This window comes from Mustela lutreola, chromosome 8, assembly GCF_030435805.1.
Source record: "Mustela lutreola isolate mMusLut2 chromosome 8, mMusLut2.pri, whole genome shotgun sequence".
NCBI lineage: Eukaryota > Metazoa > Chordata > Mammalia > Carnivora > Mustelidae > Mustela > Mustela lutreola.
Genome location: NC_081297.1, coordinates 16,034,459 through 16,055,731, shown reverse-complemented (window position 1 = coordinate 16,055,731; position 21,273 = coordinate 16,034,459). Strand labels below are relative to the sequence as shown.

General features: G+C 43.4%; 1 protein-coding gene and 1 pseudogene across 1 annotated transcript; one reads left to right on the top strand and one right to left on the bottom strand.

Moving 5' to 3' along the window:
- Nucleotides 1–732: 732 nt before the first annotated feature.
- Nucleotides 733–1,017, bottom strand: LOC131839888 (non-histone chromosomal protein HMG-17-like; annotated as a pseudogene).
- A 1,823-nt stretch (nucleotides 1,018–2,840) lies between these two features.
- Nucleotides 2,841–3,537, top strand: LOC131838148 (large ribosomal subunit protein uL16-like). The gene has a single exon (XM_059183898.1). It carries the CDS (start codon nucleotides 2,887–2,889, stop codon nucleotides 3,529–3,531), a length of 645 nt encoding a protein of 214 aa, XP_059039881.1. The 5' UTR covers nucleotides 2,841–2,886; the 3' UTR covers nucleotides 3,532–3,537.
- Nucleotides 3,538–21,273: the final 17,736 nt, after the last annotated feature.

The following is a 21,273-nucleotide window of genomic DNA, read 5'->3' as shown; positions in this document are numbered from 1 at the left end:
CAGGACATGGGCAGACAATCGGTAACAGTATACAACAACTTTCAAACTCCCTTCTTCAATGGACTACCGAAATCAGAAATCCATTATAAAACCCAATGAACTCTTCATGGAATGCCCTGAACAGGGAGAGGTTAGCATGAAGGTTGTCATGTCACACTTAGCAGGTCTTTCAACGGGTTTTCACAACCTGACCCTGACTTTCAGGAAATGAAATGAAAATGGCAGAGGTATCCATCTAAAGATGCAAAAGCTAAAAAAGGAATTCTTTTGAAGGACGCCATCTCCACGGTGACACTGGAGAGTCTAGATTGCCTGACATACTAGAACCATTTCTTGGAGTCAGGTTCCAACAGGTGTCTGGGTTTAAGGGAGTCAAGTCTATGTTGGAGGCAGAGGGAGAAGACATAAAAAATAAATTTTAGTCTTTCCACATGACAAAGCGTTTGTGCCAATGTGGCTCATGTGTGTCAACATTAAGGAATCCCTCCTTCTGGAAACCAAGAGAAAGATTCTCAAAACTCGGAGAGGTGTTTTCACTCCTATCAATCTAGCTTTGGAGATATTCTGTTAGTGATCTATGGCCGTCCCCCAGCACAACAATGAAGCATTCTGTGTGCTAACAACAGGGCTAAAAAAGGTAAAACAAAATTTTGCATTTTTATAAAACTGGATAAAAAGTCATATTTCAGACTGTACAGTCAACGGAATACAGTTATCAAAAATGCACAAACTTCATTTGGCCGGTCCAGCGGCTTCAGCTTTCTGCGCCTGCTCTACTCGGGCATCTCCATTTGGGCCTCTCCATTTTCTGCAGGGGGGCTCGCGTCCTTGCCAGCCTCAGCTTTCCCCTTCTTCCTTTGGGTTCCTTCTCTCCCTTCTTGGCAGGGGCCTTTTTAGGCTTGGGTTCTGCTTCAGAGAAGGAGGGTTAGCATATAACTTTGCAGATCTCCGCTGTGGTTTATCCTTCACCTTGGCTTTATCTCCTTTAGCACCCCCTTGGGCCTTTCGCGTGGGCATGGCGGCCATGGAGTGGGACACAGGCGCTGGGTCGGGGGCATGGGGCACGTGCTGGCTTTGGCCAGTCCAGGGTCGTTCTCACCTCTTCTTCTGATCTGTCTTCCATCTTGTGTAAATTTTTGCGTGTGGCATGAGAAACAGATCTTGAGGTTCTTTTTATTTAATCAGTGTCTATTCGGATACTCAAGGCCCAATTGTTGGAATGACTATCCTAATCGATTAACTTGCATCTTTATAAACAATCAATTGATGATACATGTGCGGTCTATATCTAGATTTCAGTCCATAGATCTGTATGTTTATCCATATGCAAATATTACATTACCTTGATTAGTTACTTCCCAGAAGGTCTTGAAATCAGATAGTTACAAGTCATGCGACTTTGTTCTTTTTTTCCCCTTAAAATTATTTTGACTATCTTAGTATTGGCATTGGATTCCATATAAATTTTAGAATCAACTTGCCAATTTCTACCCAAAAATCCTGTTGAGATTTTGATTAGCGTGGCTTTCCATCTACAGAACAATTTGGGTACCATTCACATAATTTTATTTTAATTTATCTTACTTTATTTTATTTTATTGTGGCAAGAATTCTTAACATGAGATTTACCCTCTTCACAAAATTTTAAGTGTACAAGTCAGTATTGTTAACTCTAGACACAATAATTGATTAATTAACACAAGAATTGAAACCTTCATATGTTGGTTTTCCAATCCTTTAACATGCTGCATTTCTAAACTTATTTACATTATCTTTAATTTCTCTCATTTTTTGTATTTTAGAGTACAGCTCTTGCACATATTTTATTAAATTTATTCCTAAATAGCTCGTGTTTTCAGATGACACTAAATGGTGTCGTTTTATAAAATTTTATTTTCCAATTATTTATTTTAGTATATAGAAGTATAATTGATTTTTTATATTGACCTTGAACCCTATGACTTTGTCAAGATATCCAAATCTGTATATTTTTGAACTATAGTTTGTTGTTGCTGTTTTTTTTAAATAATTTTTTATTTTTTATAAACATATATTTTTATCCCCAGGGGTACAGGTCTGTGAACCACCAGGTTTACACACTTCACAGCACTCACCAAAGCACATACCCTCCCCAATGTCCATAATCCCACCCCCTTCTCCCAAACCCCCTCCCCCCAGCAACCCTCAGTTTGTTTTGTGAGATTAAGAGTCACTTATGGTTTGTCTCCCTCCCAATCCCATCTTGTTTCATTTATTCTTCTCCTACCCACTTAAGCCCCCATGTTGCATCACCACTTCCTCATATCAGGGATCAAGAAGATGTGGTATATATACACAATGGAATACTATGCAGCCATCAAAAGAAATGAAATCTTGCCATTTGGGACAACATGGATGGAACTAGAGCGTATCATGCTTAGCGAAATAAGTCAAGCAGAGAAAGACAACTATCATATGATCTCCCTGTTGTTGCTGTTTTAAAGATTTACTTATTTATTCATAGGAAGAGAGACAACCCTCAAGCTTACTCCCCACAGAGTACAGAGCCTGCTACGGGGCTCCATCCCAGGACCCTGAGATCCTGACCTGAGCCACATTGATTGCTTAACCAACAGAGCCACGCAAGTGCCCCTGAGCTATAGTTTTTAAAAATATTTTTTCTAACCTTCATTTTTATAGTAATGATGTGGCACATGTTTGATATCATCTCGCAGGTCATTTTTTTCTTTTTGTTGTCTCCATTTGGATAGGATGCACTCAAGTTCATTGCTGTTTTCTTTTATAGCTCCTAATATCTCCTGTTTGTAGCATTTAGTAAAAATGTCATTTAAATACTGCATTTTCTCTCTTTTTCTTCGGCGCGCCACTGAAGATCCTGGTGTCGCCATGGGCCACCGCCCTGCCCGGTGTTACCGGTATTGCAAGAACAAGCCGTATCCAAAATCTCGCTTCTGCAGAGGTGTCCCTGATGCCAAGATTCGCATCTTTGACCTGGGGCGGAAGAAGGCAAAAGTAGATGAGTTCCCACTGTGTGGCCACATGGTGTCCGATGAATACGAGCAGCTCTCCTCTGAAGCCCTGGAGGCTGCTCGTATTTGTGCCAACAAATACATAGTGAAAAGCTGTGGCAAAGATGGTTTTCACATCCGAGTGCGGCTCCATCCCTTCCATGTCATCCGCATCAACAAGATGTTGTCCTGTGCTGGAGCGGACAGGCTGCAGACAGGTATGCGGGGTGCCTTTGGAAAGCCCCAGGGCACAGTAGCCAGGGTCCACATTGGCCAAGTCATCATGTCCATCCGTACCAAGCTGCAGAACAAGGAGCATGTGATTGAGGCCCTACGCAGGGCCAAGTTCAAGTTCCCTGGCCGCCAGAAGATACACATCTCCAAGAAGTGGGGCTTTACTAAGTTCAATGTGGATGAATTTGAAGACATGGTGGCTGAAAAGCGGCTTATCCCAGATGGCTGTGGGGTCAAATACATCCCTAACCGTGGTCCCTTGGACAAATGGAGGGCTCTGCACTCATGAGAACCTTAGCACTACCCCTTCCCGTCATATTCATGCCCACCAATAAATCCAACTTCCTGTCAAAATAAATAAATAAATAAATAAATAAATAAATACTGCATTTTCAACTCTATAACTTCTATTAGGTTCCTTTAAGATTTATTTCCCACATCTTACCTCATGATTATATTTTCTCCTGAACCCTTTACAGCTTGTCTAGTAAATATTCAAGAGTCTTTGCTAATTTGATCATGTCTGTCTTTTCTCCATCTTTAATATATTTTCCTCCTAAGCGCAAGTGACATTTTATTGTTGTTTTCATATGCCTACTAATTTTTTGTTATTGGAAGCTGAGCCTTGTAATTAGTATGATGTTGAGTACTAGATTTTATTGTCTTTAAAGAGGACTGAACATTGTTCTCATATGTGCCACAACTACTTGAGGATTGGTTTAATTTTTTTAAAGCTTGTTTTAAATACATATTTGGGCAAGGCTAGTGTTGCCTTTACTTTAGGGATGGTTTCACCCTATAGCTACCTTGTGACTTTTCAGGGAACTCCAGGTATTACTCTTCTGGGGCTGAGAGAAAGCTGAACATCCCCTAACCCCTGTGGACTGTGGGAATTGCTAGCCCATAAATCCCATGCCATTCTTGGCCTCATAGAATTTTCCTCTTTGCATGTGCAAATCTGGTATTCTACAGCACTAAGGTGACCTCCGTTCATGGACCTGGATCTCTTTACCAGCATACCCTTCTTTTGGGTACTCCCCACTCCAACCCTCAACCTGTGCAGACTCTGATCTCTGTCTCCTCTGTGTCTCCATTCAGTGAGACCAGACAAGATATGTTCAAGTTTCTGCTTCCCAGAAAATGCCTCGAGGGAGAAAACCAGGCTCACCATAAGACTCACATTGTCTCTTTTCTCATAGGGATTTCACTTCTACATTGCTCCTTGTCTAATGTCTTCAAGCAGTTTTCTAATTTATGGCAGGACAACGAGTCTGGTGCCAGTAACCCCATCATGGCTTGTGGGAAACATTCCCTTTAGAAGGTAAAATTGTGAAGAGTTACATAAGGATAGAGCCTATAGAGTAAAACTATAATTGCTCATACTTTTTTCAGTTGCACCAGAGAACGGAGGTTTGGTTCTATCCTACAGTTTTATGTAATCCCAAATAGAACCACAGCAATCCCTTTCTTTTCTATGAAAAAGTCCTTAAAATGTGGATAGAGAAGCCAGGTCGAGATACTTTAATGAAAATTAAGGTAACTTAATTCTACTGGACATTTGCATGAAGAATCTGTTTTTACTTTCCATAAATTCTATTCTGTCATAAAGTGAGACTCTCAACATAGGTAGATTTTATTGTTCTATTTTATAATGCACAGGGGAGTGTCTAGTCCCTAAAAGACAATTATAAAGAAGGGTCTTTTTTCTCTGTCTTTGCCTTTTTTCTTTTCACATGATTAATCTTTAATGAATATTTTGAGGACAGACTCAAGTCTATTCCTCCAGGGGATCATACCCAATGATTTCATCCCTGTTGAAATTATGATAAAGCCAAACAACTGCCAGAAAAGAAACCATAGCACATACAGTGCCTTAACGTGGATGGAAACTCCTCTCTGCAATGATAGTTTCAAGGTAAATGGACCAGAGTGAGCAGAGCAGCTCCTTCCCAGGTATCTTTCAGTCACTATACACCATCCCTGCAGTATTGGATTTCTCCCACTTTCTGTTCCAGAGCAGACTGGTGTATGGGAGAGAATATAATGGAGGTGAGAACTTCCAAACAGCTTAAGTCTTTGGTGGTGAGAACTTAGTCATACGACCATACCTAATGACAAGGAGGTTAAAACATATAATGTAGCCAGACAGCCATGGTACAGCTGCCTGAACACATAAGAAGGGGAAAATGGATTTTGGTGGGAAGTTAGTAGTATCCATTTAATTCTCCCTTCTCAGAACTCAACCTCAGGTTCATCTCTGGCATAGCAATCAACTCTGTTAATCAGATGAGTAAGAAGCGGTGCTCAAAATGGGAGGGACCATTTCACAAACTTTTGCCCAGATAAAGATTGGTAAACCTGACTTGGGTGACTTTCATCATTGCTCCTTTATGTGAAGTCACATGTTTATTGGGTCTACTACTGAGATTTCTGCAGTCCAAATCCCATGTAGTGATCATTTAAGATAGACAATAGAGAAATGCAATGTTATTCATTCATCAGTACCACAGGTCTGTGGGACAGACAGACTTGTTCAAATCTTGGCTTTGTCATCTCCAAGCTTTGTAACTTCGGGTGAGTTACTTAACTTCTCTGAGCCTCAGTTTGGGGATAAGTGTAACAATACCCAGCTTTCAGATTTATGATAAAGATTAAATAAGGTAACATTTATAAACATCAAATAGAGTGCCTGAACACATAGTTGGAGCCCAGTAAATGAAGGATAAAACGTGTGTGTATGTGTGTGTGTGCGTGTGTGTGTGTGTGTTCACTTTGTTTTCTCTTGTTTCCTCTCTCACTATTCTCATTTCTGTGGAATGTTCCACAATACCAAATGTATATTTAAGAGATACTGATTTACATTTTATTCAGTTCCCCTACATGGTAACCCAGTTTGTTTGTCATCTACTTATATCATGGGACCAATAAGAAATAAGAAACCACATTTCCTTTCTGGAGAAGCAGCTCATTCCTTGAAGGACATGTCAGCGTTCCCTAAATAACAGTCATCAACCAAACTCTGAAAGAACGTTTCAGGCAGCAATGCAATCAGAAGAAAGATTACTTTTTTTGAGAAATGGAAGATTATTTGAGGGGATACACAAACTCGTATTACATAATAGTAAGAACAGCTGCCTGGGAATCTCCTTGCTAACCTGAATTCTTCCACAGTGAGCTGTGTGGCCTTAAACTAGTCACTTAGTTGGCCTGGGTCTAAAAATAATACCACTCACGTCTATCACTTGTGAGAAATTCCTATACCAAGCACTGTGCATTTCATTTTACAATCAAGGCTAAAAGAACTTAAGTAAATTGTCCAAAGTTTCTGAGCACCAGAGCAGAGGTTTTAATCCAAATCTGCTTTGCACAAAAATCATTGCTTTCTACCAAATGGGGACATCAGACTAGCTTATCTTTCAGGTTAGATAAAGCTCTAAAATTCAATGAATTTATGAATTTGGGTCAAGTAAAGCTCAAAACAGAAGCGTTGCCTGGAAGACACCACAATGAAAGCTATTTCTTTGACTAAGACAAAATTCATTTCTTTAAATTTGCCCCTGATTGTGCCATTTAGCACATGTGAAGATATACAATGTCATGAAATAGCAGAGAGCTGTTCTCTTTCTCGTACACTCATGAGTCAGGACCATGGAAGCCAAGGAAGAATTCCATGGAAGGTCTATGAGTTTGGAATTTCTCCTAACAGAACTTTTGCATGGATGACCCCCCGACCCCAGCTTTCTAGCCTGGAACCTATTACATTTATTTTTTAGTGTGTCCAGTTGTTTACTTGCCCATCACTTATTTCCTTTATTGGGCTGCTTTCCCCCTGGAGAAGGGTTCATATTTTTTACAGTTTTCTCCAAACCCACCTTTGCATGCTTGAGTTTTTAACTTTTTTTTTTTTTAAACACTGTGGTCCTCTTCAGAAATTCTTGCAGTCCACTATCCTGGCATAGTCACTGATTTCCAATATATAGCCCTTGGTTTGATTTTAATATGCAATTTAATAAATATTCCACCATACAAATCTGCAGTAGGACCTGGCAGTGGTACCTGTGCTCGAAATCCACTTGTTTCCCAAAGAGAAAACTCCCACTTTGTCCTCAGCTAAGACAGCCTGCTCCTCCATCATTTATTTTATTCTCACACGAACCAGAAAGTGTGCTGTGCGTTTTACTTCCATTAACCTGTGTGATCCTCATAAGGACTGTAGACATTAATTATGTGATCTGTGGCATATTTTCCATCCTCCATCTCCATCAAAGGAGCTGCTTATTATCTTTAAATACCTGTTTCTGAGCTACCAAGGTTTTGGTGCTCGGGGGCTGTAAAACATTTTGTTCATTAAATTGTTGTACACCCAACTGGTGGAAACCCACATTGGGTTAAACCTCACAGCAGCGGCATCAGAGAAAACAACATAAAGCAGGCAACAAACTAGAGTTGTTCATTCAGAATCTCAAAAGGGTAAAAAGTAAAATAAAGACAGGTCTCACATGGACCTCTAGCTCGAAAGCAACTTATTCGTTTATTTAATCATCACTATTTCTGGTCCAGCCCCGGAGAGAGGATGACAATGAAAGGTGTGTTTGAATGAATGCCTGAGTGGTTAGGTTCTGCTTGAGAATTATCATGCAGGAGTCAGTCAGTGAGATTTTTTAAAATCTCAAAATTAATATCTATCTCCAATCACACATGTCAAACAGTATGTGTAGCATTACCCATAAATGAACCCCCAAGGAGAAAGCAGAGTTTTCACACCAGGTTTGTACTACGTAAAACTGCCCTTTCCAGGGGCCCCTGCTCCTAAAAGCTTCAACTCAAAGTGGAGTTTTGGGAGGAGCGGTGCCATGGTCATGGGATATCCTCCATCGACAAGGGGGCAACTCGGCTCTCCCATTGTAACACCAGGACTTGTAATCCGAGTTGAGGTTCAACTGTTGAGCACTACTGCCAATGTCCACGGTGAAGAAATTTGCTCAGTACTTTCTTGTTCATGAAATGTTTTCACTTCCATAACCTAAGGATGGAAGCTCTTGCTCATGGTCACCACTGAACCAAAGGTTAAATTAACGGAGCAGTCATTTAAACACTGAGCAGTAAAGACAGTATACAAGTAAGTGAGCAGGAGACGGAGAAACACTACAAATAAGAACTAGTGTAGCCACCACAGGTAACTAATGGTGCACAGCCTGGAATTTCCTTCACAGGGAAGGTTTCAGGAATGAAACAGATGATAAGGGGACGAACCCATCTTTCTTTTGTGTGTGTCTATTTTTAGTTTTACTTTTTTTTTTTAATGTTCCAAAATTCATTGTTTATGCACCCCACCCAGTGCTCCATGCAATACGTGCCCTCCTTAATACCCACCACCAGGCTCACCCAATGCTCCACTCCCCTCCCCTCCAAAACCCTCAGTTTGTTTCTCAGAGTCCACAGTCTCTCATGGTTTCTCCCCCCTCCAATTTCCCCACACTCACTTCTCCTCTCCTCTCCCAATGTCTTCTGTGTTATTCCTTATGCTCCACAAGTAAGTGAAACCATATAATTGACTCTCTCTCCTTAACTTATTCCAGTCCCTTCCACGTCGATACAAAAGTTGGGTATTCATCCTTTCTGATGGAGGCATAATACTCCATAGTATATATATGGACCACATCTTCCTTATCTATTCGTCCGTTGAAGGGCATCTTGGTTCCTTCCACAGTTTGGCAACTGTGGCCATTGCTGCTATGAACACTGGGGTACAGATGGCCCTTCTTTTCACGACATCTATATCTTTGGGGTAAAAACCCATCTTTCTTAATTTAAAAAAACGATCTGCTATCTATCTATTCCTATCTATCTATCTGCCATCTCTCTATCTATCTACATTCCTACCTCCCTAATTTCACAACAGATTGAAGCAATGGGGCACCTGGGTGGTTCAGTCGGTAAAGCATCTGCCTTCTGCTTAGGTCATGATCTCAGGATCCTAGGATTGAGCCCAGAGTCTGAGTCAGGCTCCCTGCTCAGTGGGGAGTCTGCTTCTCCCTCATCCCTCCACACTTCCCCCTGCTTGTGCTCTCCCTCTCTCTCTCAAATGAATAAATGAAGTCTTTTTTTTTAAGCAATTTGAAGCAACATAAAATATATAAATAATAATTTAAATAGAATAGAAATATTTCTAGAAATTAAGTAGAAGTAAAATTAAATTCATTAGAAAAATATAAGCCAATCGAGTTGGAGGAACTCTGGATAACAGAGAAAGAGTCAGATCAAGATTGGAACGGATACCCAGATATTTAGAGCATTTGGAAAAGCTATGCCAGCTTATCAGCAAAAGGAAATCTTGCCCTTACACTTAAGCTTGAAATAAATTTCTTACATGAAACTGAAAATAGAGAACACTGAGTGAGGAAGTAGATGACATTCTTAGTCACTTCCTTCTGTAAATGCAGCAGAATCGTGCAGGGGGCTCTTGCTTCTAATGCACCTGAAAGTCAGCTAGGAGGCCCACTGCCAAAATAAAGTTTGTAGGATGTTAAAACACTGTAGTTTCAGTCTGCATTCTTTTTTTTTTTTTTTAAGATTTTATTTATTTGGCAGAGAGAGAAGGAACACAGCAGGGGTAGTGGGAGAAGCAGGCTTCCCACTGAGCAGGAAGCCTGATGCGATGAGGGGCTGGATTCCAGCCCCTGGGATCATGACCTGAGCCAAAGGCAAATGCTTAACAACTGAGCCACCCAGGAGCCCTTCAGCGTGCATTCTTAATTCCAGCTTTATCTAGGGGGAAATTCCAGTAGTTCTGTCCTATTTTTCAATTTTAAATACAGATTGTCTCCCTCTTTGGAGACTTTTTTTTTTTCAAGATTTGTGTATTTGTTCTAGAGAGAGAGAGAGAGCCATGGGGAGGGACAGAAAGAGAAGGAGAAAGACTCCAAGCTGACTCTACGCTGAGCACATAGCCAGACATGGGGCTTGATCTCACTCTCCTGAGATCACAACCTGAGCCAAAACCAAGAGTCAGGTGCTTAACCAACTGCACCACCGAGGCACATACCCTCCTCCCCCTTTGGAGACTTTAGATGAAGAGCTGAGCTGCTGACAGACCGGTTATCTGCCCCTGGAGTGCAGGTGTGTGTGAGAGCATGACCTTTAAAGGGGATCCCTTCCGATAAGAGGACATTTTGTAAAAGTTGAGGCACCTAATCAGTGCTCTCCACGGAATGGGTAGGCAGCCTGCCCATCCCTCCACCTGTCTTGTGCTTAGAACACAAGAGACAACGAGCCTATGAGGCAGCCGAGGTTTCGTACTGTGTTACTGACACCAATTCCCGTGAGTGTGCCCCAACCCCCACCAAGGAAATTGTCCCAACACCAGCTGTGCTTGCATCTAGCTCAACTCTGACATCTTCTTGGAGATAGCATCGAATTCCCCAAATTAAGGGCTCAGTCTCCCAAGACTGTCCCTCCCCTTCAGATGCCAACCAAAGGTCAAGACGTCACCAGGCTATAGATCAGAGGTTCCCACAGCACCCACACCCTTCTTAGGTTTGCTTAATTTGCTAGAGCAGCTCACAGAACCTAGGGAAACACTTTACTTACTAGATCACCGGTTTATTATAAAAGGATATATTCAGGGACAGCCAGATGAAAGAAATGCTTAGGGATGGGGAAAGCACAAGGACCTTCTGAGGGCACCGATCTTCCTGCATCTCTATGTACTCACCAACCTGGAAGGTCTCTGAACCCCAGTCCTTTAGTGTTTTTAGGACGGCACCATTACATAGGCACAATTGATTAAATCACTGGCCATTGGCAATTAAACTCAGTCTTAAGCCCCTCTCTGCTCCCCAGCAGTCAGGGAGATGGGACTAAAAGTTATGACCCTCTAATTACCTGCTTGGTTCCCCTGGCAACCGGTCTCCATCCTGCACAGATTTAGGGACTTTCCAAGAGTGTCGCCTTATCAATGTAACAAAAGACACCTTTTTGTTGCTCTCAACACTTAGGAAACTCTAGGGACTTTAGGAGCTCTATGCAAGGAACAAGATGAAGACCAAATATATATTTCTTATAAGCCACAGTATCACATAAATTACCTATTGCCTTGACATCAGACTTTGAGAGCCTCACATGGCCTAATTGTGGGTTCTTCTCTGAGCTCTGCTCCTGTGGATAAGGCTCACTAACCAAACAACCCTCCTTATCAAGAAGCCCAGACACCGTCCCTGCTAAGACCTGCCAGTCCATCATATCACTCAAGCAACCCAATCACATCCTCCTGTAGGAACCAGAGGGCACCCCCCTCTCGGTGCTACAAACCATCGCCTCCTCAATCCCCCATTATTCATTCTGATTCCCAAGAACAGCCTCTGAGTGGCCCTGCATGGCGATCAAAACATGGCCTTAAAAGATACCCCCAAGTATATTGAAACAACCTGGTCACCTTCTTTGGCCATCAAAATCATCCAGACCAGGGTGATGGCCAATGGCTCTTTTGTCATTATTCTCTTCGGTGATTCTCAGCCGAAGAAAGAGGCAGCAGAGGAAGGGTCTTTGTAAATCAGCCTCATCCTCCTGCTGCCTCCCATGCTCATCATTACCCCAAGTCTTGGTTCTTCCCTCTGCCCCCCATTTTTTGTGGCTCATCTCTGTGCTGCTGTATGTGATTGACCTTTCTCATCATTTAAGCTGTTATCTTTTGCTCCAGTTATATCCATCCTGCAGGTCAACAACTCTTTTCTCTTTGTTTCTCAATGGGTGGTGATCAGACCCCCCCGCCCTGTGCTGGCATCACCTGGAATCCATGAAATGCTGAATCCTGGACCCTATTGACCAGAATCTCTGAAAAGGAGTCCAACAGTATGTATTTTTAACATAATCCCTTAACAATGCTGTGGCACCTTTGGGCTACTGACCTAGACTTTGTACATCAAAGCAGCAACATCAGTGACTCGATATCCCTCATACACCTGCCTCCAGTTGCCTTCAGGTGAGGCACAACCAGAGACCCTGGCTGCATTGGGAACCTGAGGACAATGGCTCTGTGCCTTCATTGCTGTCCCTGGTTTAACGGGGCACTCTGTCTCTGTGCAGCACTAAGAGATTCTATTGTCCTGTAGACTCCCACCTCACAGGTATAGCCGGGAAGACTAAAAATAGACCCCACCTGCCCAAAACACCTCGAATGGAGCTGCTTCCTTTTTTTCCTTTTTTTTTTTTTTTTTTTTGATGCTGTGATCCAGAGACATTTTTCTAGACACATGTGTTCTCCATCACTCTTGCTAGGAAGTGACACATGGGAGTGGGTGTGGCCTCTTTTTTTTTTGTTAAAAGATCACATGAGGGGAAAAAAACGAGACCGCAATTTTAATCACACCTATCGACATCACATGTAAATTAATTGAGGAAATTACCAAATACTGTGCATATTTTGACCCACATTTGGTTTTCTATTTTCCTGGGACATAGAGTTTACTAATCCATATTCAGATTTTAATTAGAAATAAAAATTAATTTCATGTTAATCTCACAAATAATCAGACCCAGAAGCCAAGGATGATCTTCATATATATTCAATTTCAGGATGTTCAGAAAATCATGTAAAGCAATGATTCTAAACCTAACGTTTATGTAAGAGTCATACAGAGAACTAGCATATCATAGTGTCTATGAGCTTGTTGAATTTCAGTTCTGGTTTTGAATACTAATTGTACCAGTTATTAGCTAGCACATTGCCTTGGGCAAATTACTTAACCTGTGTGTGTGTGTTATTTTTTTTTTTTTTAAGAAAGTATCTGTCAAACAACACACACTCAATATGTATTATTATTCATTGTGGGTACTGGACTGTACTTTCAAACACTTGGAAAATTTCATCCAAAGCAGATCTTGGAAATCTGCATTTTAAATAATTATTTCTAGTAATTTTGATGTCAGTGTCTCCTGGACCAGTTTAAGAGACAGGGATCGACACCTGTGCCCTTAAGAGGGATGGACAAGCAAACAAAAAAGATGATTGGGGTGGCTTTAGGAGGAAATGTGGGTATTCTATTTCCATTTGCCTTCTTTATCTAAACATACATTCTTTTAACACTATTTAAAATACTACTTGAGGGGCGCCTGAGTGGCTCAGTGGATTAAGCCGCTGCCTTCGGCTCAGGTCATGATCTCAGAGTCCTGGGATCGAGTCCCGCATCGGGCTCTCTGCTCAGCAGAGAGCCTGCTTCCCTCTCTCTCTCTGCCTGCCTCTCCATCTACTTGTGATTTCTCTCTGTCAAATAAATAAATAAAATCTTAAAAAAATAAAATAAAATAAAACACTACTTGATCTACCACCTATGGGATTATGACGGAAGTCTTCCAAGTCAGAATCTGCCCAGGCAGGACAATAAGGCAGTGATATGAAGCTTTAGCTGGCTCAGGATAGCCGATCCCCACCCGCCCCCCTCCCCCCGACAGCCACTGTGTGCCAGGACTAGGGTCCAGAGTGAAGAGCCCCTCCTTCCAGGAAATAAGGCTGGCCAGAAGGGGCACCACCCACTTGCCCCTCATCAAGGGCAAGGAGCATATGTGGGGAACCTGGTGCTAAACTAGTCCTAGAAGAACCTGCTTCTAAGTGTGGTACCGTTCAAAGCACAGCAAGCACCTCCCTTACGGTGATCCAATGAAAGAAAGCCCTCCAACACAAGAGTTCACTGCACTGTGATGTACTGTAATTGATTTTCACACTGGATGAAATAATTTTGTGGTTTACATTTCTTCATTTTAAAACAGATGTATCCTTATCAAATGAACAACTGACATCAAAAGATTTGTGCTAAGAAGTTATATTTCAATGATCATGCTAACAATTTCAGCAAAAGCGAAGAATAAGAAAATGGCAGAATTTGTGACGACGTGGATGATACTAGAGGGTATTATGCTTAGAGAAATAAGTCACTCAGAGAAAGACATTGGTCATATGATCTCCCTGATATGAGGAAGTTGAGAAGCAACGTGGAGGGGTTGGTGGATAGGAAAGGAATAAATGAAACAAGATGGGATCGGGAGGGAGACAAACCATAAGAGACTCTTAATCTCACAAAACAAACTGAGGGTGGCTGGGCTGGGGGTAGGGGTTTAGGGAGAGGGTGGTTGGTTATGGACGTTGGGGAGGGTGTGTGCTATGGTGAGTGCTGTGAAGTGTGTAAACCTGGCGATTCACAGACCTGTACCCCTGGGTAATACTAATACTACTACTACTAATAATACATTATATGTTAATAAAAAAATAAAAAATTTAAAAAAAAAGAAAATGGCAGAGTCACCATTTGCCTTGGGTTTCATACAATTTCTCTGCAACACCTTCAGTAAAAGCAGTCTTCATGCAATCTCACAAAAAAGAGAAGAAGCTACTTGAAATATAAATTATCAAGAAGCTACTTGAAATATGAATTACTTCCGCTCTCATTACTGATTATTTAACCCCAGGTACCTATTATGCCTTGATGTAGTAAAGGATGCTGCCGGCTCAGTTTAAATTTTGGAGATCATAAGATTAAGTTTTAAGATTCGAGATTCCTTCTGTCAAACTATTAAACTCGGGGCGCCTGGGTGGCTCAGTGGGTTGAGCCGCTGCCTTCGGCTCAGGTCATGATCTCAGGGTTCTGGGATCGAGTCCCACATCGGGCTCTCTGCTCAGCAGGGAGCCTGCTTCCTCCTCTCTCTCTGTCTGCCTCTCTGCCCACTTGTGATCTCTCTCTCTGTCAAATAAATAAATAAATAAAATCTTAAAAAAAAAAAAAACTACTAAACTCACATGCATAAGGTCAACAAGAAAAGTAAGCAATCATTTTTTTTTTTTAAGTTGGGGAAAAGATGACCATCTTACTAAAAGTAAAATAGGACAGTGCAGTACACAATCCAAAAAATCCCATATTTTCTTAGATTCTGTTGCTTCCTTGGAGTACGAAATAAAATGGAAACCAGTTACTACACCTGGACCCAACTGTAAATGGCTTTCCCTTTTGGTTTTGTCCATAAGATGCTTTTACAATTAAGCTGCTTAATGAGAGATCTCAATATATTTTCTGTGGGCAGAAGTTGGTTTCCTCCTAGCTTTGGGAGATGACTCAACGAAGGAAAATGTGTGGGGTACAGAAGAGTTAAACAGACAACAGACAAACATTGGTGTGACCGGTGCCTACTGCTGCAGACAGAATAGGATTTTCACAGGCCAAGTGTTTTTAAAAGGCATTTACTGCACTGTGTATAACTCTCTGTAATTACATCAGAGACATCCTAATGACTTCGTACCTAATTGAAGCTAATTGTCAAATAGACATCAGCCTTTGCTTTCACATTGTGTTGGGGAAGAAGTCAGAGACAAGATTTCTTTTAGGGTCTTACAAATATCACGGACCCACAATGCTCGGACCCATTAGGGAGCATTTCAGGCCTTTGGATCTGAACTTTGGTATTTGTCCTTTCTGACCTTTGCTCAGAAGGCAAAAGCATGTGCTGTGCTCCTGACCTTATAAAGCGTCATGTATCTTCTGCTCTATGGTCCTACACTAACTACAGCAACCTGCCTATGAAAATTAAATGCTAGTTTGTGGCTCTAATTCCAGGCACTAGCCTAAGGCACTAGAGCTTCCAGTTGAGTTGAATCATACAAAATTGCCATTTTTGGAAACCAGGAATGGTCGAAATTCGGCTGTCGAGCCAAGTTATCCTGAATTCAGGCTGGGCCTGCCAGTGCTGGTGAGTGGCTTTACTCCAATTCAGCGCGCCTGGCTCCAAAGCCAGCAACTAAGCTCTTTGAATGTTACACTAGCATTTACCACCCTCATAAATGTAATACCTCTAAAACCCTAGGCTAAAAAAAATTACATGTGCTAAACGAGTTACTTGAGAAACTTCTGCAAAGAGAAGTTGAATGCTAACTTTTAAGGTCTTTCGAATGGAAGATGTTCACTTTCCAGAAATGCCTATCGAGGTCCAGAAGTGGGTGAACTCAGAAAAATGAAATTGATGTGTATGAATGCACACACCACACAGCTTAACCAAACAAATGTATTTTTTTTTCTTCAAAAGAGTCTCTGTGGGAGACTGTCCATTTATTCCCAAGATGAAGTTATTTTAAAATATGGTTGGTACCACTGTTGGTATCACCCTGAGAGGTATGACCACTTCTTTAAAGGAAAGATTTCTGGAGCTAAACAACTCTGGGCTGAATCCCAGGATTGTCTACAGATGTGTTCAGCAAGACAATTATGGTTGCAAATACTCACCAGTAAATGGAAAGCAAGATGGAATAAGCATGAAAAATAAATTACAAATAAGATTGGATTTGGGTAGTTAGTGTCTATTCCACATGATTTTTTTTTTTTGAAAAGTTCTCAAATTCTGCTGTATGATTTTACGGACGTTCCCTAAAACTTGAACATGGAAGAGTGAAAGCCTCTTTGATCTGTCAGGTCAGTCCTATATGAGCTTCTGTGCGTGTAGACTTTTTCTGCCCAGCCCCTGAGGAGGGGGGAGAGTGGGGAATGCTCGCAAACTCCCCTTTTTTCCACAGGGACCTATAGGGCAGCGTAACTGCATCCTGCTTTCTTGCTAATAGGACATAACGTTGAGATAGAAGACTGACCCTTTTTTATTTCCTATCCCTTCAGGAAGTTACAGCTCCCAGCTCAGCCCGTGTACTAAAGCTCCACTTTGACTGAGTTGCTGAAAGTACAAATCAAGTCTCCCAACAACAACGGCCACCTGTCATGGCACCTTGGCTGCATCCACCAAGCCCACATTTGACAAAGGAATATGGCATCCGACACAGGATCTGGTTCTTATTTGGAGTGCTCCTTATCCACAACCACCCATTTTAGTCAATCCCCATGCAAATGACCGTAAATGTCACGATTCCATCTTTTAGATACTCTCAAATTAAGCCTAATTCAATTAGACTTTCGACGGCAGGTGTTTTTTGTTTGTTCGTTTCTGATCTGGAGTAGAGGGGCCGATAAATGTCCCTGCTATAACTGCGCCCCCCGTAGATTCTCTTGCCATCCTGATGGGACAGACCAGCAGTTCTTAAATGGCCTCTCTCCACACCACAGGGTCATCTGGTCGCTGGAAACAAGAAAGGCAGGAATGAGGGAGAGTGGGCCAGGAAACACGCCTGGACCATCCCCACATTTTCCGTAGAAGAACCAGCACTGTGGCCACACTTCTTACTGGGGTGTCCTCTATGGAGATGTTATCTGTTGAGTGTGTTGAAAGAAGAGTGGTTGAGGATTTTGACACCACGCCCACTGAGTTTAGGGGCAGGACAGTGCTGTGAAGAGGCTGGGGAGGGGCAGCAGAAGCAGGCGCAGGAGCCAGGGGCCAGCAGGGTGCACTGGGGCAGGACTGCACCCTCTGGGCTGGCAGGCCCCGCCTTTTTCAAGATGGCACGGCTCCAGCACTGATTCTCCACTGATTCTGGCCAACGAAGATGCCCACATCGCGTGTTCCAACTCTAAGCTAAGCTCTGCTGTCTGTGGTTTGTCTTTGGTGCCCCCCCCCAGGGCCCCGGATCATTCCCCTCTGACACCCAACCGTCTCCACAGGCCCCATGATCCGGACATCTCTCCGGATCCTCCGTGTTGCAAGGTCTGGGGCTCTGCTCCCGCCCCTGCCCCACACCCCAGGTCCTCCAATGGGAGACCACACTTAGGTGCGCCTCCACGCAGGCATTGCACAGCTCCCGCGCCCTGATCACAATTCAACCCAATGGGATTCACAACAGAAGACTTTTAAGTAGAGCAAAATTTTAATGAGAGCAAAGATGAACCCTTAGGGTAGATCTGGGGCCACAGGGGCATCTTTCCTGGACCCCATGTCTCATCATGGCCAGGTGGCCACCGACCTCCTCTAGATGTGGGACAGCGTTTTCAGAAGGATTTCTTCAGGGGATGACAAAGCTGGAGAACACATCGCACGGTTTTCCAGCCCGCACTCGGGACGGGTCTATTTTTGTTACGGATTTTGCAGTAACTTTAAATAGTGTCACTGAAGGGGCATCCTGACATCAAGGAGTTTGCCTTTGAGAGAACGTCCCCCTCTTTGTCGGCTTTGGGGGCGTTCTTTGGCACCAGATCTATGTTGTTATGATATTGCAATCTACTGGGATAAAAATAACTCATGATGTCAACCCCTGAGCCCAGGAGTGCTGCCCTCACGAGAGACTCTGCCAGGGGGAGAAGCAGGGTGACCAGGGCCCTGAGCCTCCGCGCAGACAAAAATAGAGTGCTAATGGCCTTCGGTGGCATGGAAGAGAGTGGGAAGTGGACAGAGAGATTGATGGAGAGAAACGGCTCTGAGCATCTGCTAAGTCCCGATTCGCTTCTGTCTCCGGGTCTATTCCTGGCTTCTCCTGCCACAGCGCAGGCTGCTCCTCCAAATAGCGAGCCTTGCTCCGGCCCGCCCTGGCCTCCGACCGGGCTCTGAAGGAGGCAGGCCGTGAATGATGATTGTCTGCGTCTGGAGTTTTAATTGAAAAACACCCCCCCCCGCCGCCCCCCGAAATGGAAAGACACATAGAGGAAGTGATCTCATCGTCAGTGATTTTGGCAACTTTCAGTTTTGGGTCCCCGCGCGGCGGAACTCAATGCAGCAGCGCCTCTCGGTGGCCACAGCCCAGAACTGCAGGGAAGCGAGAGGCCGGCGAAGGAGCTCTGCGACCAGGCAGAGGTCAGGAGCAGCTTCTCCTCCGGGGTTTATCTCTAGACCCACATCTGCAGAGGCTACAATGAGCTTCAGGTCTGTAACAGGAGGGTGAGGGAGTTAAATGCTGCCCTTGACTTTGGAACTTCTTTCCAGAAAAAGAAACAAAATGACAATTGTATTACCCTCCACTCAAGGAAGATCCTTGAGAAGCGAAGTCGATTTGGGAAAATATATTAATGTGGTTATTTGTGCTCACAGCGTGTGAGCCTGCCTACAAACACTTATTAATCATCCTAATCAATCACTCAAGACCTTAGAGTAAGCTCATTAATCAAAATTTAAGCTTTCTTCTTTTGGGAAAAAAAAAATTCATTTTCTTGAGCGAGAGAGAGTCTGTGTGAATGGGGGGTTGGGGGGGGCAGAGAGGGAGAGGGAGAATCCTAAGCAGCCTCCCTGCTCAGCGCAGAGCCCAACGTGGGTCTCGAACTCACAGCCCTGAGACCATGATCTAAGCCGGAGCTTAACTGACTGAGCCACCCAGGGTCGCTGCCCCCTCCCAAAAAAGCCCCTCCTGTATATAAGTCTTAATCCACAGAAGCAAAAGAGTTGATTGTGATTCTGCCTGTTGTGACGGAGATGGGAGATGTAAGTCCTCAAGTTTATGTGTTCATATTTTCACTCCCTACCTTTGATGCATCCATGGGAATATCATTTCACTTCTCCCCTTAATATCCATAGGGTAAAACCTCACAGAATGTAAGTAAGGGATTTTAGGAATTGTACAAGTCACAGGATTAAAGTCCAAATCGGGATCCATCTCAGAAGATTCTTTTTTCTTTTTCTTTCTTTTTTTTTTTTTTTAAGATTTTATTTATTTATTTGACAGAGAGAGACACAGTGAAGAGAGGAAGGGAGCACATGCAGGGGGAGTGGGAGAGGGAGAAGCAGGCTTCCCTCGGAGCAGGAAGCCGGACATGGGGCTCGATCCCAGGACACTGGGATCGTGATTTGAGCCAAAGGCAGACGCTTAACGACTGAGCCACCCAGGCACCCCCATCTCTGAAGATTCTAACCGAAGAATCCGTCTGCCTCTCAGAGGGGTGAGGGGAAGGGGTTCCTCTCCAGGAGGTGAGGGAAACATTTAAAATCTGTGTCCTCAACCCTGCCCAGTCAGAAGATCAAAGAATTGATGCTTCGGGGGTTAAAAGGGAGCCTGATAGAGAAGGTGCCCAAGATAGGCCAAGTGGCTTCCAAAACGAGGCCTCTCGAGGTGACTCCTGATGTCCTTGGTTCCAAATGTCCCAGCCTTGCAGGAACTGAAATACAATTTGTTCATTTCCCAGGAGCAGTCTCCCTCTCGGAGACAGACTTACCTTAGTGACACTAATCAGCGACAGTGATCTATAATCCCAAACTCCAAATACACAGTGAGAAATAAGATTGTCCAATGAACCTGAAATGATCTTTCTTGCTAATAAACACCTTCTGTCCATGTAGAAAAGGCATGTGAGAAAGCGAGTTACCATTGGAAGATGGCCGGGTGATCATGGGACTGAAGCATGGGGCCAGGAGAGGAAATGGAATCATCTGAGTGGCTCGTATCACTGCACTGTTAGAACCAGGCTCACCCATCCTCACTGGGCTCAAATGCTCTGTGATGCCTCCTGTCTCGGACTGGGCTCCCCGGAAGCAGGCCCACTCAGAGACGAAAGTGTATAAGACTGATATGTAGAATGTACCTCCAGGAACAACTGGTAGGTGAGTGGGGAAGTGCGGCAAGAAGGCAAGTAGGAGAAGGGGCGCCTGGTTGACTCAGTTGACAGAGTGTGTGACTCTTGATCCCTAGGTTATGAGTTCGAGACCCACACTGGGTGGAACGATTACTTTAAAAATAAAATCTTCTTGGAGCGCCTGGGTGGCTCAGTGGGTTAAAGCCTCTGCCTTCAGTTCAGGTCATGTTCTCAGGGTCCTGGGATCGAGCCCCACATCCGGCTCTTTGCTCATCCAGGAGCCTGCTTCCCTCTCTCTCTCTCTCTCTGTCTGCTTCTCTGTCTACTTGCGATCTCTGTCAAATAAATAAATAAAATATAAAATAAAATAAAATAAAATCTTCTTAAAAAAAAAAAAACAAAAAGGAATGCAAGTGGAATAAGCTAGACAAGCATGATTTATCCAGCAAAAGCCGAGGCAGGTAAGTTTGGCTCAGTCCCCCAGGAGAGCTCTGGGCACAGTATAGGTGACACGTCAACCCGTCCTGTTACTTACACTCCACACCCACAGGGAACAGGTCAGAGCTGCCCACCAGTGCGGGTGAAGCAGGCTCTGCCAACCTAAACACAAGTCAACGCTGGCC

Coding starts and splice junctions, on each gene's coding strand:
- LOC131838148 (XM_059183898.1), top strand. CDS start 2,887: ATGGGCCACCGCCCTGCCCGGTGTTACCGGTATTGCAAGAACAAGCCG.